Source organism: Pyxicephalus adspersus, chromosome 2 (assembly GCF_032062135.1).
Source record: "Pyxicephalus adspersus chromosome 2, UCB_Pads_2.0, whole genome shotgun sequence".
Classification (NCBI taxonomy): Eukaryota; Metazoa; Chordata; class Amphibia; order Anura; family Pyxicephalidae; genus Pyxicephalus; species Pyxicephalus adspersus.
In genome coordinates this window covers 18,904,602-18,921,643 of record NC_092859.1, presented here as the reverse complement: position 1 = coordinate 18,921,643, position 17,042 = coordinate 18,904,602, and the positions used below count along the sequence as shown (strand labels likewise).

At 39.7% G+C, this 17,042-nt stretch overlaps 1 protein-coding gene across 1 annotated transcript; it reads left to right on the top strand.

Annotated features, from left to right (window-relative positions):
- Positions 1-1,153: 1,153 nt before the first annotated feature.
- On the top strand, positions 1,154-11,598 carry LOC140323053 (uncharacterized). The gene is made up of 3 exons (XM_072399795.1): positions 1,154-1,249; positions 2,976-3,884; positions 6,722-11,598. The coding sequence occupies exons 1-3, from the start codon at positions 1,165-1,167 to the stop codon at positions 8,341-8,343; spliced, it is 2,616 nt and encodes an 871-aa protein (XP_072255896.1). The 5' UTR covers positions 1,154-1,164; the 3' UTR covers positions 8,344-11,598.
- Positions 11,599-17,042: the final 5,444 nt, after the last annotated feature.

Genomic DNA, 17,042 nt, shown 5'->3' with positions numbered 1-17,042 from the left:
GTTTTGGGAAGAAAAAGTGCGTCTTATACGGCAAAAAATACGGTATATTGCTGGCCAGTGGGAAGGCTGCCACCCTTACAGATAGCCAAAAAGATGATTGGTGTCACTTAAACTGACCTGAAAGGCGCAAATTGCTCAATAAACCCCTAGCAGAGAGGAACCCTGGTTGAGAAACACTGATGAAGTCTTTTCTGTATACCTGATAAAACCCACACACAAGACTCTAGATTATTCTATAGGGAGTAAAGGGTGGGCACTTGTGCCCACTGTGCTTTCTACCCTTCACTTTCATTACGATGGTTCCTCTCCGTGGATCAGGCAGGACGGTCATTGAAACCATAAGGGCTGTACACACGCCAGATTCTTGTCAGCTATCAGCTCTGAGGCGATTGTCGGACAAGAATCATCTGAAGTGTGTATGTAGCTTTAACCCCCCTAGCGGTAATCCCAAGTGTGACTCGGGGTGGATTTACCATGCAAAAAGCGGTAATCCCGAGTCACACTAGGAGTTGCTTAAAACTTTAAAAAACCCACTTACCTTGTTCCGTTGTGGTCCCCAGGAGTTCTGCTCGTCCCTGCAGTTCCTCCGGTCGCATCTTTTTTCTTCGATCTTCTACCGGCATGTGCAGAGACGATCTCCGGGGTTTCCTGGTGACATCCGTGCATGTGTTGGTGCGGGCGGGAGGAGCGGCGGGAAATTCAAATAATTTTGTATTGGATTCAATACAAAATAGCTGTACTGAGTCCAAAGCAAAGGAATCTTGATATAATATGTATATATAATTATATTTTACATGTTACTGTACAGTTATATTTTAAAAGATTTTTGTGTTTTTTTTTTATATAAAGTTCATTATTAAATTTAATAACTACGAATTACAGGCCTACGATGTAAAATGAATTTCCATGCAAAAAAATGTAACGCTTATTGCGTGGAAATACGGACAGAATTAGAATGCTAGGGGGGTTAAATGCTGAGGCTGCATTGGCTGCAATTGTCTTTTTCATTTGTTCGTCTGATCCTATCAGTAACACACTTCTATGGGCTAGGAAACAAAGTTGTTTATAAGTGACTAGCATGGGTTGTCACAAGACAGGAAGATGCTTTTAAAACCTGGCCCATTAAGATATTTTTCTGTGCTTCTGTTTTAGGTTTCCCTTGATATGTATTATGAAGATGAACCAAATTCAGAATCTGAAAATGACAAACTGAACACTGCCATGTCCGATGATGATGATTCATCTGAAGGTAAAAAAAAAAGTATAATTTAATTCTGTATATATACTCATCAGGCTATATGCATGTAATATTTTCAGGTGCCTAAGACTTTGACCTCCCAAAAAATACACCAATCTAAAACCAATGTAGTAAAACTTCAGTAACGAACTGATCACACTAGACAATTTCAAACAAGCTTAATACCTTGGGACCCAATTACACAAGTCTGCATTGTGCCGTAAAATGTTTTTTAAGTGTTCAACGGGACGCATAGCAACACATTGGGCCTGCTTTATTAAAGCTCTTCAAAACTGGAAAAGATAGACTATCGCGAGTGAACAAGCAAATCTGGAATGGACTTGTTAAAAAAATATTAGTTAATAGTTGGCAAATGTTTTCAATGCTGGATGGAATTGCCCATGATAATCTATCTTGTCCAGTCTTGAAAAGCTTTAATAAATCAGCCCCACTGTTGGTTTTAAATGAATAGACTGCAATGCACCTCAATGCAAACAACATAGGGGCTCAATTTTTTACTACATTTCAACACATTAGCAAACAACACATGTGTGTTGGTATACCATTCAGAATTTATTGCACCACAGTGCATGTAACTTAATTTTATGTGAATTGGCCCTTACTTTTGACTTAACCAAACAATACAAGTTGAACCCGTGAACCCTTAAAGCTTAAGCCTTTCAGGCTCCTCATCTGTCCTGAAATTGCATAAACTGTAATAAGACGACAAGAGATTCTTTTTAATATCATTAGCATGCTGATGATCAAACTTCAGCCTTAAAGACAAATTCAGTATTTAAATGAACTTATTCTAACCTCCTCAGTGCTTACAACACCATCTCTCTCTGCCCCGGCCTCCCGCACTATTCAGATCTAGCTAACTCCTCACCCGAACGCTATGTAGATCACTTCCTATCAGCACATAGTTGACTCTCTGTATGCAGGTTGCTTTGGGCACCTGAATTGCCAGGAGTCCACCATTTTCTTTACCCTATCTCTATTCTATTTTTATTTATTTTTTTATTTTTATTTATTCTATCTTTATTCTTTATCTTATCTACCTGTGTCTGAGATTTTGTTGAACACAGCGTCCCCTTGAGGTGGGGGTCACACATCTATTTTTCCTGTTTTCTTATGCAGTAATACTTATACCACATATACTCCTGAAGAAACAGCTCTAACTTTGCTGTAAAACAGGTTGAAAAATTTGTGCCTAATATTTTGGCCCTTGGAAATGCAATAACCTTTGTTTAGCTAGAACGTTTTGTCTAGAAAAGGCCTGTTAGTGGTCACTGTGTATACAAACATACCTGTTTGAGCATATGTGATTATTAATCTTCCCTTGTTTTGCGAATAAGATGATTTTAACATAAAAAAGCTATGTTTTAAAATACACTAACAGATTTATTTTAATGAACTTGTCCTTTAAAATTACTATAAAGTCCATTACTTAGCCCATCACCTAAACACATTCTTTAACCATAACCTTGATGCAGCCCTTAATACTAGCCCTGAACATACCATGAAGTTGCCCCCACTTTTTAACTTAACAGTACCCCTAAATCTAGTCCTAAGGTCAGCCAAGCCCAAACAACTGACAATTTATTGCTGCTTGGATAACATCTGAACATCTAAAATTTAATGAATAATTCACCCACCTAACCTTATACTCAAAGGTGGAATCAGCCTTCAATGTAAAAATATTCTTATATATTGTTGTATTCTTATTTGTGTGCAGATGTAGTGATCATAGATATAAAGGGAGAACCTTGTATGATGTCCAGTTCATCTACAGAAGCAGACTATATATCAGCGGGAAAGGATATCTGCATCAGACAAAACCACCCTGAGTTGCCTCGTGCCAAACTGGTGGACAGCTGCAACAACGTCTTCAATGCCATCGACTCTGAAACGGGTAAATTGATGACGATGACAACCTATTTGTGTATTGACTGTGGAAAGAGCTTCCCAGACAAAGCTCAGTTCGTAAAGCACCAAAAGATGCACTCAGTAAAGAAGCCTCATATTTGTACTGTGTGTGGTAAGGTTTTCTCATATAATTCACACCTGCTCATACATCAGAGAATCCACGGCGGTGAGAGACCATTTGCCTGTTCTTATTGCGAAAAGTGTTTCAATGATCGCCCTTCCCTTGTGAAACATGAGAGAATTCACACCGGAGAAAAGCCTTTTTCCTGTACAGTTTGTGGAAGAAGCTTCACAGACAATTCAAATCTGTTAAAACACCACAGTACCCACACTTGGGAGAAGTCCTTCACCTGTTTGGAGTGTGGAAAGAGCTTCACGAGCCGAACCAATATGGAGAAACACCAGAGTGTTCATTGCGGGGAGAAGTCCTTCCAATGTGGTGAATGTGGGAAGAGGTTCACAGAGAACTCCGCACTGGTTTTCCATCTGCGGAGCCACACTAGTGAGGATTGTGGTAAAGCACCTTCTTGCAACTCGCACCTAAATGTGCACCAGAAATATCACACCAGTGAACAGTATGACAAAAGCTTTGCTGACATCACCACCTTGGATTTACATCATTCAGTTAACTCTGAGGAGAAACCATTTGTGTGCCTAATGTGTGGAAACCGCTACACCAAGAAAGCTGCTTTAGTGAAGCATCAAAGGACCCACAAAGGTGAGAAACAGTTTTGCTTTGGCTCAGTATAGCAAAAAGTTTACTGAAAGCTTATCTCTGGACAAACACCTGTGTACTTACACCAATGAGAAGTTCACCTTCAGCCAGTGTGCAGAGGATTCACACACTTTTATTGTGTGTGGGGAAGTGTTTTTCCTGTAACCTCTCCCTGGTGGTCCATCAGTGCTTCCACATTGGGAATAATGTATATGTACTGAATGCAGAAAAGGTAATTTAGACGGCTCTACCTTGGTGAAACATCAGGAAATACATACCAGGCAATGTTTGCAACTATTGCTACAAGAACATCATTGCTAAATCCTTCCTCATCAATCACCAAAGATTTCACACTGGTGGCTTCACTGTCCGCTCTACCCAGGTGAAACATCAGAGAATCCACACTGAGGATTAACTTTATACATGAACCAAGTGTGGAAGAAACTTCAATGCTGTTCAATAATTGAACATCATCAAAAATTCACCAGGGTAGGGCAGTCTTCCCCCCAGCCCCTTTAGCTAAGTGCACCACCTGGCACTTTTCAGTAACCACCTGGCTGTATTTGGGTGGTTACTGAAAAGTTAGTTCACATTACTCGGCCTCCATCCTTCTACAGCTACTTTACACCCAGCTCAAAAAAAAAATCCATGGTAGAATACTGTAGGGTGACAGGTGGCTGGTGTTATAGCTGTACCCTGGTGGTAGGGTCAGTACTAGCCAAAGTGATAGTATTATTTTTAGCTTTGAAGCCCAAACTGATGGATGCTGATGGGCTAACAAATCTAAATCCTCTACATTTAGAATCCTATGAAAACCCTTGTTCACTCCCAAGGGGCCTGTTTCTTTTATATTTTTACCCAAATCCTGTACCATTCTAAAATTGTAACCTTTACATTTTTTTATTTTTTTTTTATTTTTAAATTTTATTCAATGAGTCCTCTGATTTCAGAGATGTAATATAAGAGTCGTATAGGTGTCTTTCATGCAAAAAAGGTGTGTTTTCACATTTGTGTGTAAAAGGGGATAAGGCATCTAGAGATAGTAATGGTTTGTGCACTGGTATTTGTAAATAGAAGAGTGGTAGGAATGTGGTACCTTTCACCTTAGGTAGAAGGATGAGCTAGCACACAGGTAAATGCTGTTTCTTTGTACAGACATCAAATGTATGATGTATGATGTATGATGCTGGAAACAATCTTTCCTGACCATAGAATTGACCAGCACTGTACAGGCAGCGATCTTCTGCTCTATGGAGAGTCAACCTGCTGCGTCCTCCTCCATATGAAAAAGAGAGCAGCCCTTCCTTGTTAGTGGTTAAGTGATAAGCCCCTGACATAGTCAGGGGAATGCTGTACACCAGGGGTCGGCAAACCTTTAGGCCAGATACAGCCTAGCCGGTAGTTTGTTACGGCGTAACGCCCCCTGGCCGATCCAGGGACTACCAGAGCTCCGGTGCCTCCTCCTTGCTGTTGCTCTCCTTGTTACCGCGGCCGGCATTGATACTTCCGCCGCCTACGGTAAAAAGGGAAAGCTCCCTGAAGGGAAATCCCTCTACTCCTCAATGCATATGTACGTAGGTGAGGGACGTTCCCTGGTGGTGGGCGGAGCCATTAGGGCGGGACTCAGAGTGGGCCTACTGTTCTCCCGCCCACCCCTGAAATGGCCTAGTGGCCATAAAAGTTTGCCTACCCCTGCTGTACACATTAGATTTTTTTACCCAGGATGATCATGATTGTTCATCTCGAGCAAGAACTATCTAACATGTGTAAGTATCCCTAGTTTTACCTTATTTCCTTATGCACTACAGGGGTCTTTAAAGGAGACCATGGCACAAAAAAATAATAAAATAAGTTTTTAAAAAAAGCTTAATTGCAGCTTTTTTTCCTGCAAGGATTCTTTTTTCTCTAGCAATGTACCTTGTACAGTGTGAAATTACCAGGGAGCTTGACCAATGCTGGATAAATGGCATTTCTTTTGCATAGTTCCCCTTAACTTGCAACATTATATTACATCTTCTGGAAGTATCTGTTGTCCTTGCTGGACCAGCTATTCCTCTCCAGACCTCCCTAAGTTTTTACATAGCAGCTAGTAGTCCAGCAAAGGAGAATTGGGAGATGACTGCTTGAAGTCTGAAGATGGGTTCACCTACCAACAGTCTTGGTCCATTTGGATGTCTACACAAAGGAGGATTTGACAGGTCAAAAATGATAAATGCAGCAAATGGTTTGGTGAAAAGGTCTTTTTAACTTTTGCTTTTAACGTACGTTCAATTGTACTGCAGTCAGGAATGTTCCCAATTCATAGATCTTTGTGCGCATTTGCTTTTGTGAAATATAAAGCTCTGCAAATCCTTTTGGCGTGCTAGCTCATCTTTTACATTTGACAAAATTTCCTGACATGTCCACATCTTAGCCGAGCCAAATACCATCCTTGGAACTTAAAGAAACTAGAAAAAATTACAATTTTGTATAGTTACCAGTCCTTAGATGTGGTGGCTACATTAGATTTACTACAACTGCACACATCAATCTGTTACCTTTGAAAAAAAACGTAAGTGTTATTATCTATTCTCATCCATTTCAGTGTTCTCCCCAGCCCCTTTTAGCTGGGCTCATCATCCGGCACTTTTCAGTAATCACCCGGCTGTTTTGGGTGGTTACTGAGAAGTTGTGCCACAGGGGCTGCCACCAGCCTACAATTTCTTTCCACCCAGCTAAAAAATTTCTGGGTTAAGCACTGCATTTATATAAATACCTATTAAAGTGCAAACTGTCTTCTGTTTGAAATATTATTATTCTTTTTTTGTGCAGATCATTTTATATATCATTTTTTTGTGCAGATTTTGTGATTAATGAAAAGGGGGAGCCATGTATGACTTCAATTTCATCAGCAGAAGTGGACAGGATGCCAGAGACAAAGAATGTCTGCAAGACACAAGACCACTCAGAGGTACCTTGCCCTAGGCTGATGGACAACTGCTACAGCATATTCAATGCTATTGACCCTGAAACTGGTAAAGTGATGGAGATGACCACCTATTTGTGCATAGAATGCGGAAAAAGCTTCACAGACCGAGCTCGGTTTGTGAAGCACCAGAAGACGCACTCAGTAGGGAAGCCTCATATTTGTACTGTGTGCGGTAAAGCATTTTCATACAACTCTCACCTGGTCATACACCAGAGAATCCATGCTGGGGAGAGACCTTTTGCTTGTTCTTATTGTGAAAAGTGTTTCACTGATCGCCCATCTCTTGTGAAACATGAGCGAATTCACACTGGAGAAAAGCCATTTTCTTGTACGGTCTGTGGAAAAAGCTTCACTGACCGGTCAAATCTTGTGAAGCACCACCGTATCCACACCCGGGAGAAGTCTTTCAACTGCCTAGAGTGTGGGAAGAGCTTCACAGACAGGTCGAATCTGGTGAAACATCAGAGGATTCATAGTGGGGAGAAGTCATTCCAATGTGGTGAATGTGGGAAAAGGTTTACAGAAAACTCTACTCTGGTTGTTCATAGGCGCAGCCACACTGGTGAGAAACCTTATGCCTGCAAGGAGTGCGGTAAAACCTATTCCTGCAACTCACATCTTATCGTGCACCAGAGAACTCATACTGGTGAGAGGCCCTTTGTGTGTCAAGAGTGCGGCAAAAGCTTTACAGACAGTTCCACCCTGGTTATACACCAACGGGTTCACACTGGGGAGAAACCTTTTGTGTGCCTAACGTGTGGGAACCGCTACACCAAGAAGTCAGCTATGGTGAAGCATCAGAGAACCCACACAGGTGAAAAACCGTTTAACTGTGTTCAGTGTGGCAAGAACTTTATTGACAGCTCCTCTCTGGTCAAGCACCAGCGCACTCACACTGGTGAAAAGCCATTCACCTGCGTCCAGTGTGGGAGAAATTTTGCCGCTCGCTCCACCCTGGTGAAACATCAGAGAACCCATACTGGAGAGAAGCCATACACATGTTCCGTGTGTGGAAAGTGCTTCTCCTGTAACTCACATCTGGTGGTTCATCAGCGCTTCCACAGCGGGGAGAAGCCATTCCCGTGTACTGAATGCGGCAAAAGTTTCACCGACAGCTCTACATTGGTGAAGCATCAGCGAATACATACCGGGGAACGGCCCTACGTTTGCAACTATTGCGGCAAGAACTTCATAGATAATTCCACCCTGATCAAACACCAAAGAATCCACACAGGAGAGAGGCCGTACTCCTGCAAAGTGTGTGGAAAGTGCTTCACTGACAGCTCCACCCTTGTGAAACACCAAAGAATCCACACGGGGGAAAAACCCTATACATGTAACGAGTGTGGGAAGAGCTTCACTGACTGTTCAACTCTTATTAAACATCAAAGAATTCACCGGAGAGGGGAACAGTTGGCTGATGTGATAGCTGTTACAGTAGACTCTGGCCAACCAGGGTCTAATATAGAGAATGAAATAGAAGTGAAAGCATAGATTAGTGCTGGAGTACCAGTGAGCAAATGATTTTTATTTTGGTCAGCCCAGCCAAAGCTAGTGAATGCTGATGGGTTTAAACACCTACTGCCTTCTTACACAGTACCTTATGGGGACTCTAGTGCACTTACATTGCCCAGCCCAATCTTCATTGCCTTTGCAAACCTAAGTTGTACTGTTGTTTTCCTTTTTTAAAATGTTAAGTACCTGAAGTTTGGCAAAAGCGGTTTGGCCCCTGGGTGCCCACTAAAGACTTTCAGGAACATAAGCAGTTGAAGATTGATTTAATTTATCTCCTAGGGATTGACAGATCTGAGCTTGATCACATTGTCCCATTTTCTGACCCTTATTGATCTGGATGAATTCATGCTTGATTTGCTCTAATATTTTTAGATATAAGGTCAATGCTGAGGAAGACAAAGCTATCTTGCACACAGAACGACTAGCCATGAGGGGAAAACCAAACTGGGTTAACCGCTTTGTGGACAATGAAGTGCCCATGCCTTATTGAGATTCAGAAGGTTTGTGTGTAAAGGACAAATTGATATTCTGTACTTACTGTATGTGTACGACCTGTCAATCTTTTTAAATTGTTTTAATTTATATAAACTTCTTGGTATTCCTTACATTTAGAAAGTCATATGTACAAGTAGCTAAATACAAAATAGTAAATTGCTGCTCTTTTCATTCCTCATGTAGTAGACACACAAAGAAGTAGTAGACAAAAGCAAAGAAGTGGAAAGTTTTCCAAATTTTTATCAAATAATGACAAAGGGACAACTTCAGGTCTCATTACACTAATTGCACATATTTCAGCTCTACAATGCTACCTTTGTTTTTTTTTGTGTCACTTCTCCCAGGTAGACTTTTGTGCAAATTGAAAGGTACCGAGAAATATAATTTATTCAGCTACCCCTCCTGTGGAATTTCTGCGGGGCCCCCATGGAGAAAGTAGCACTCTTACAAATTGACCTCCTGATGCAGAGCAAGCCGGAATACAACATAGCAATTGTGTGGGGAATTGGTGGTAGTGGAGGTTGTGGTTAACAACGGCAGGGGTATCAACTACTGTACTTGTCTGCAGAGCCATTTATTCGGCAGGGGGGCAGGGAAAGAAGAGAGGACACTGGGGAAGGTGGGGATTTGAGGTAATACCCGTCCAGGTTGTAGCATTCTGTGACAGTGGAAGTCAAAACACATGAAGCAGGCGCTTGTTGAAAGTGTGCAGCAGAAGGTAATGTTTGTGTAGTGTAGTACTGTATATAAGGTGTTCCATTATTTGTTGCAGTGTAATTGGACAATACAGCAGAGGTAATAGTGATACCTGATACAGAATCTCATATTATATGAAGGACAAATGCTATTATTTCTTCCAGTCTTTATATATATAAAGTTGATATAATAACTTTGGCAAATAAGACAACTTAATGAATTCACAGCTCTGTATTTTTGTTGAGCTGTCTAAATCAGTCTCCACATTGTTGATTTGTAATATTTTTTCTTACTTAGTAAGAAGTTTACTTCTTACTAATAAAACCACAAGACCTTGTCCTACCTCTGTCCAGAATAGTACAGACCTGGTCCAGCCCCCTTCAAATGTCTTTTGAGAATAGCAGAGTCGATATAAACTATTCATCAGCAGGTACATATAAAATATTTATAGAAATAATGGTACATTATGACATTTGAAGATGTGTGTCCTTTAAGCCTAACTCTCTAGCTGTTTCTTGCATATTTTATTGAATTGACCTCAAACATTTCACTGGTGATCTCAAGTCATGGTTATAAACTGGCCAAATAAACAGCCTCTGGTTTTAAGCCTTGCAGTAGGAACAATACCAGAGGAATCTGTATCCTTTGTAAGACTTGCCATTGTCAAACACAAAGAATGAAATGTATGAATCTATGTACCACAGATCACACATCCCTAATGTATGAATGTTCTCTGTGATTTTCATCTGTTTCTTGCATATTGTGTCAGCAACTTAGAGATCAGCACGTAAAGTATAAGAAATTCTCCTGGTTGATCCAAGTATTTTGTGAACATTGAGTATTAATTTTGCAGTTTGTTGATGTTATGTGCATTTTTATATGAATCGATATGCTGCTATATATAGATACTGTTAAGAGGGATTGTAATTTGGTTTTCAAGGTCAAGTTAAAATTTGCAGAGCAGTTGAAGCCTCGCTTACAATAAAATAAAATCTTATTAGGAGCAGGAGGGGATAACATGCAAATCTGCCAAATTTTCAAGTTTTTTTGTAGACTGCAATGATTTTTGTATGTTGCAGATCCTTAAAATATTTTGGGAAACCAAATGAGGGAATCGCACCCAATTATTAGGTTCTGACCTTGTTCCTTCACTTTGTGCGACCTGTCATTGAACATTGCTCACCAAGCCTATCAGGGGAAGGCGTTGGTTATATTGGAAAGCCAATATAACAATTGAAAGAGTTCACTTGCTACACACTTATTGTACACTGGTATTGAGCCCAGCAATAGCTGTACAACTTAACTTTCCAGAAGAAGGACAAAGGTCACAGCAAATGGAAGTATTTTTTTTTACATTCTGTGAAAATCTCATTACATTTCCATTTTCTCTATTTGCTGCTCTGTAGGTTTTAACTGTCTTGACTTATATAGGAGTACATCTATCCCATTAATGAGAAGTTTTTAAGGTTCTGTTTGTTCGAATAATCAGTCATTGTAAACTTGCTTTATGTTGGTATTCTACCTCCTGTCAGAAATGTGTTCAGGAGTATCCTTGTGCAGAATCACATGCCAGGATATGTTCATTCACATGTGCCTGCAGCATCTCCATGCATGTCGGTCAAAAAAAAGATCCTCCTGACAACTTCCTTCAAAAACACTAATCTTTAGGGTAAGTGGTAATCCAAAAAATAAAAAAGGAAGCTATAATTACTGAATTATCCTTTTGAAATGCAAGTTGCTTGGCTGTCCAGGGTCACAGATAGCAAGTTCTGGATTCACTATTTGCATCTTGTGAATGCAAAGGTAATAAAGAAAATGACAGCCAGACAGAGGTGATCAGCAGCCTCCATTGTTCTCTTGTTACAGATATGATTAAGTTACACAAGGCCATTTAAAATGTTATAAAGCACATTGAGGTGCAGAAAATTGTCTGTATTAGGTTTCATATGAATTGTAAATGTATTAAATTGCTGCTCATTGTAAGATACAGGTTTAGCCAAAAAGACGACATGTATTATTCACAAATATAATTTATTCTTAAAAGACTTGGGAGTAATTATTCTTCAAGAGTTATATTGGATCCTTAGGGTCTATTTTTTTTTTCAAATTTGTTAATAATCCCAGCACTTATCTGTTGGCATTAAGCTGGGGTTTAGAATGTCTTAAAGACTCTCTCTGCGTTTTCTGAAAATGCCTTCTCAATGGGAATGTCAGCTTTTAGAATGTGTACACATATCATGTAATTGTCACTGGAGAGGAACAGTCATGCTCATCTCTGGCAAGAATCTGATGGGTACAGCGGTCACGTGACATGTTCAACAATCCGCCATTGGGACTAACTGCTATGCAAGTCAATGTAGGGGATCACAGTGCGGTACCACTTACTCATCCTTCTCCCTCCCCACTCCATTGAACAGGACAGGGTGTTGTGTACAGCAGGGGGCCCCAACCCCTTGTCCAGGGCCCACTAGGGGGCCACAGCCATCTGACAGGTGGGCTGCGGCTCTAGCCAGTGCATCCCCCAGTGGGGTCAGGAGAAGGACCCGCTTGGGGGGGCACCGGCCAGAGGCACAGACCACATCTCCGATGTGCATCTCAGGGTGGTGGGCGGGTTGTGTCTCTGGACAGACTCACACCTGCGATGGGAGAGTGGGTTCCGGCATCATGGCATCACTCGTTGTGGTCTGCACTGGTGTACAGCACTCGTTTGTTCACATGTCACTGAAAATAAACATGAAAGATCGGTTCCAGCAAAAAACAAAACGTGTGTATGTACCCTTACTCTAATCTTGGGATCTGTCTTGGTAAAATCATACAAAGCTACAAGCCTAGCATTCATTTAGCCTGACAGATTTTTTGTGATGTTTTTCCTTATACAAGAGACTCCTTTTGCAAGGAATGCTGCTAAAATTCTGGTGGAGTATCCAATCACATGGTTATGGGCACAGTAATTCTAGAAAAGATTGGTCCAAAAAGAAGTACCAATCAAATATTTGCCATTGTGGAAGGTCATAGCAGCTGAATATAAAATGAAAAGGTTATTTTTTTATTAGAATTAAGGTTTCACTGTTCACACTATACCTCCAGAAAGACTTTAAACTTAGCTAAACTTTAACTGTATGACTTTCCCTGAAGCCGGCCAATTCAAACTGAATGTTATTCTGTTTCTTTTTAGAGGTGAAATTTAATAGTTTGGGTCAGATAGGGAAGTATAGCATTAATTGTTTTACAAAAAGGATTACATGGCATAGGATTCCCACTATGTTGTAGCTCAGGAAAAAAAACAGCAGTAATCGCTTTGGGCAAGAAAGATTTGGACTATATATTCCAATAGGGGATGAGCCACTGTGCAACTACTGTATGTAAAATATTTCACGTTTCATATTTACCTGTTTGTTTCTGTGTACACAAGCACTGTACTTTTATTTTTAAGAATAGCCTGTGTTGATATGGCAAACATATGTAATGTGCAGAACATAGAACATAGAACCCCATTGCCTGTTTTTTCTTTAAGTATGATGTCTACTCATACTGATATCTCAAGGAGTAGCATAGGATGTAATGGGTTGTCTTTGGCACATTTCAACGCAGCCTTTCTATAATTAGCGGTTTGCCAAATTCAATCACGAACATTTCCATTAGTTATCCATTTTCACATTTTCACAAGCGCATTTTGACGCACCAGTATTATTGGCAACGCAGTTACCCATACAAGAGGATTATAGTAGATGTTGATGTTTAGTGGTGAGCTTGATCTTAAAGAGTAAGTATAATGTTATTTAGTATTTGAGGGATATATTTAGAGTTCCATTTAGGGGCAGGGGGATTTTACCGGTTAGGTTGAACTCCAGGGTCCGGATTATGCATTAGGCTAAAGTTGAAGACCAGTGAGTGGCCTAATCCAGAACCTAATCTGCTCAACTCACCCTGTTCCATCGCAGGGCAGCGCCATCTTCCTTTTCTTCTTCCTAGAGACAGTCATTAGCCATTTTTATTGGCCGTACTGGAATGACACCTGCACTGGAGTTCTTGCTTTTGTAGAATCTAAAACAATGCACTGCATAAACATTATGCTGGCCCCTGTAAAACGAGGGAAGCAGCACAAGCACTTCTTTACAAAGGTATGCAATAATGTTTAAAAGTGCAGCTTGTCATGGCTCTTTCTTTGTAATAAACACGCTCTAACCAGCTTTCCAGCTTCATTTCGATCTATAGGGTTATGGTTGTGCTGCTGTTCTTCATAGCACACTTAATGGCCTAAATGCTTGTGGACCCCTATTCTTCAAATCCACATGAGCTTGATTGACATTCAATGAAAAATTTTGGGCAGTTTTAATAAATTGTTCTCTATATTTGTGATAGTAATGGATTCTGTTTTTCTTGAAAGGCTTTTTATAGTATATTGAAATGTTTTTGTTTTTAGCCAATCAGCCAAATATGAACAATTGTGAGGTCAGATTCTGATGTTTGATAATACCACCTGTTTCTCTCTTGGTGTTCTACTTCTTCCCAAAAGACTTAAGTAGAGTTAAGGTAAGGACACTCAAGTTCCTTCACATCAAACCTGTCAAACCATGTCTTTATGGCTCTGGGCTTTTGGATGGGAACTTGGATTAGTGTCTACGTACTTTGGGTCATTTAGTGTATTTGAAGAACAGTCTCCTGTGATTCCACAGACTTAAATTTTTAGATGCTGGCGAGAAAGATGGACATATCGCTTTGTACAGATGTTGCTTTCGTTTTCAGGTTATAAAATGAATGCAGACTCTCTACTGACTACAGTTTTTCATGGAGAAAAAGCAGAATGTGAGAAGAAAACGATGTGATAGACTAACCAACACTAAAATGAAAAGTTTGCTTTACCCCTTGGTAGGTATCCTAATACATACCCTATTTAATGTACAGCGCTGCGTAATATGTTGGCGCTATATAAATCCTGTTTAATAATAATAATAATAATAATAATAACCTGCAAGCAAACATTTTCACATCTATAATCAATTGTCTGTTTTTCATGCTGTGTACTATAGTATATATTCAATTTGGAAAATAAATATATACATATATTGTACAAAAGTTTTTTTTCCTGCCAATAAACTTGAAATGGTGTGCAAGATACAAAAAAAAGGTCTCTTTTAGGCTTGGTTGTTGGTCTGCCTTGCATCTCTTATGTTTAGTCTATAAATGTGTATAGCTGTTTGGTGTGGTTTGTCTAATCTGTATATCAAGTGTCCTTTAGGGAGGGCCATTGGGCAATTTAAATTGTGTAAATTGCATATTATGGAAAGAGCCCTTTTGCTAGGTGGTTTAGTCCTGCTTCAATATTGTATCGTTTATGATATGTTAAAATAGCTTTATCACACCATAAAGTCACATTTTGCCGGTTTCATAAATTTCAAGATTGATTTCTTAATTAAAAAATGCCTATTTTTATGTAAAGTTTGACTTTTATGGACAATTTCATGACCTTTTTACTTTTCATTTCTGGCAAGAGAATTGGGTAAAATTTTGAAGATCAATATTTTTTTATCTACCTGAATTCTGTTTATGATTCATCTTCATCTACACATTCATGCTTTGTTCAGAGGAATTTCTAAAAGTTATTTTGTGCAAAAGTGTTGGCCCGTTTATGAGCACTTTTATCAAAATCTGGTCATCTACAAGATAATACAGGGTGTGTCCAGGGGGTCATCTACAAACTGCAGTAAACGTGCACAATGGGAGCATGCAATTGGACAAAGATGTTCCCTGTATTATAAAAAGAAGAATATATTTGTTGTCAGATGGTCTGATGTGGCTAAACCTCAATTGCTTTTCTGTGCATTTCTTACCAGTGTAAATTGAAGAGATTAGTTGGGGACAAAGCTACCAGCTTACCTTGGACCTATTCTGTAGTAATATGTTTTGTAACTTTAGTCAAAATGAACACGCAGGTCAATGCAGGACCAAAGATATTTTTCAAAGTTGCATTCATTTTTTGCCAAGATCTTATATCGATAGGAGAGTCAAACAGCTGCGTGAGCACAATCCAAAAATTCTCAGTGGGGTTAAGGTCTGGATTCTGTGGTGGCCTCATGCTCTTTGAACCACTCATTCACAATTTAAGACTTAGACTTGACCAACTGAAGCATCCCCACATCATAACATCCCACAGGCTTGGGGACTTTTAACCAGGCACTGCACAACTTACTAGGAAAAGAAATAGAAAACTACAGGGATCTGGTATTTTGCACTATTATACTCACTTAGTAGTTGGAAAAGCACAGGCAGTATATAAGACAATTATTACCTAATTCAAGTAACCTCTGATTCCTCAGGACTTGTTTACACATCCATCTATTGCTGTTCAGTAGGAGTGTTTTATTATAAAACACTGGCAGGGGGTAGGTTAGTCAGCATTTGTAGGAGTTCCCCCTGGATCTCACATTCTTAAATGCTAGCTGCAACATCTGGCACAGATGAGGGAATTATACTATACCATTAATGGAATCCTTGGTGCAAGTGCTTGTGTTCCTTGCCATATGCTGTGGTTCCTTGACTCCTTACACCAAATTATCACCACAGGACAGCACATCATAAATATATTTTCTTTAAAGCTGCATACACACGTGCAAATTATTGTTGTTGGAAAGGATCTTTCACGATCCTTTCCAGCGACTAAGGACTGCACGATGCATGATCGAGTGCTGTACATACAACACCGTTGTGCTCTATGGAGAGGGGAGGGGGACGATGGACAATGGCCGCTGTACACACACCAGATTCTCTTCTGGTATCAGCCCTGAGCCAATACGTAGCTTTAGTCTCCCAGGAGAGGCATGTGAGCCATGTGGGTGGGATTGTGTGTGCTTCACTTTTGCAAACTATGGACAGATCTGCATAAAAGTACAGGGCTAGAAAATCAGTTTAAAACAATCTCAGCTGTTTTTGGTATTAGAGAATTGGAGAAGTTACTATGATGGATTTTAGTTATATTAGCAGAATCCTATAGTGTATGTGATTATGGTAAATAATTCTAAAAGTTTATAAGCTTATGTCTACCAGAAGGTAAAAAAACATTAATCTTAAAATTGATTACTCTTCATTTTCATCTCATAAAATTGCAATTTTTACCTTTTTGATGTTTCAAGTCTGGTCAATAGTTCAGTCACCACATCATGAGGATAATTGAGGTTTTTCGATTTACATCATTTACACTGGAATTCATTTCTTTTTTAATGTACACTAAGATGTTAATGCAAATATGAAATTAGATGAAGGTCGAATTCCTATAGCCTTTACATCCCTTGACATTATGGCTTATTAAGTGAACATTTCCTCCTTTTACACTGTTAGGGAAGCCATTTTGTAACCATTATTAAAGTTAATCTCTCTCTGCCATTGTTGACCTCCTTGTTGAGGTCATAACACTTGTTGACCATTGATATAAAGATTTTGGTGTGAAAGGATTCCAGAAGCAGACTCTTAGGTACATACGTTCAATGGTT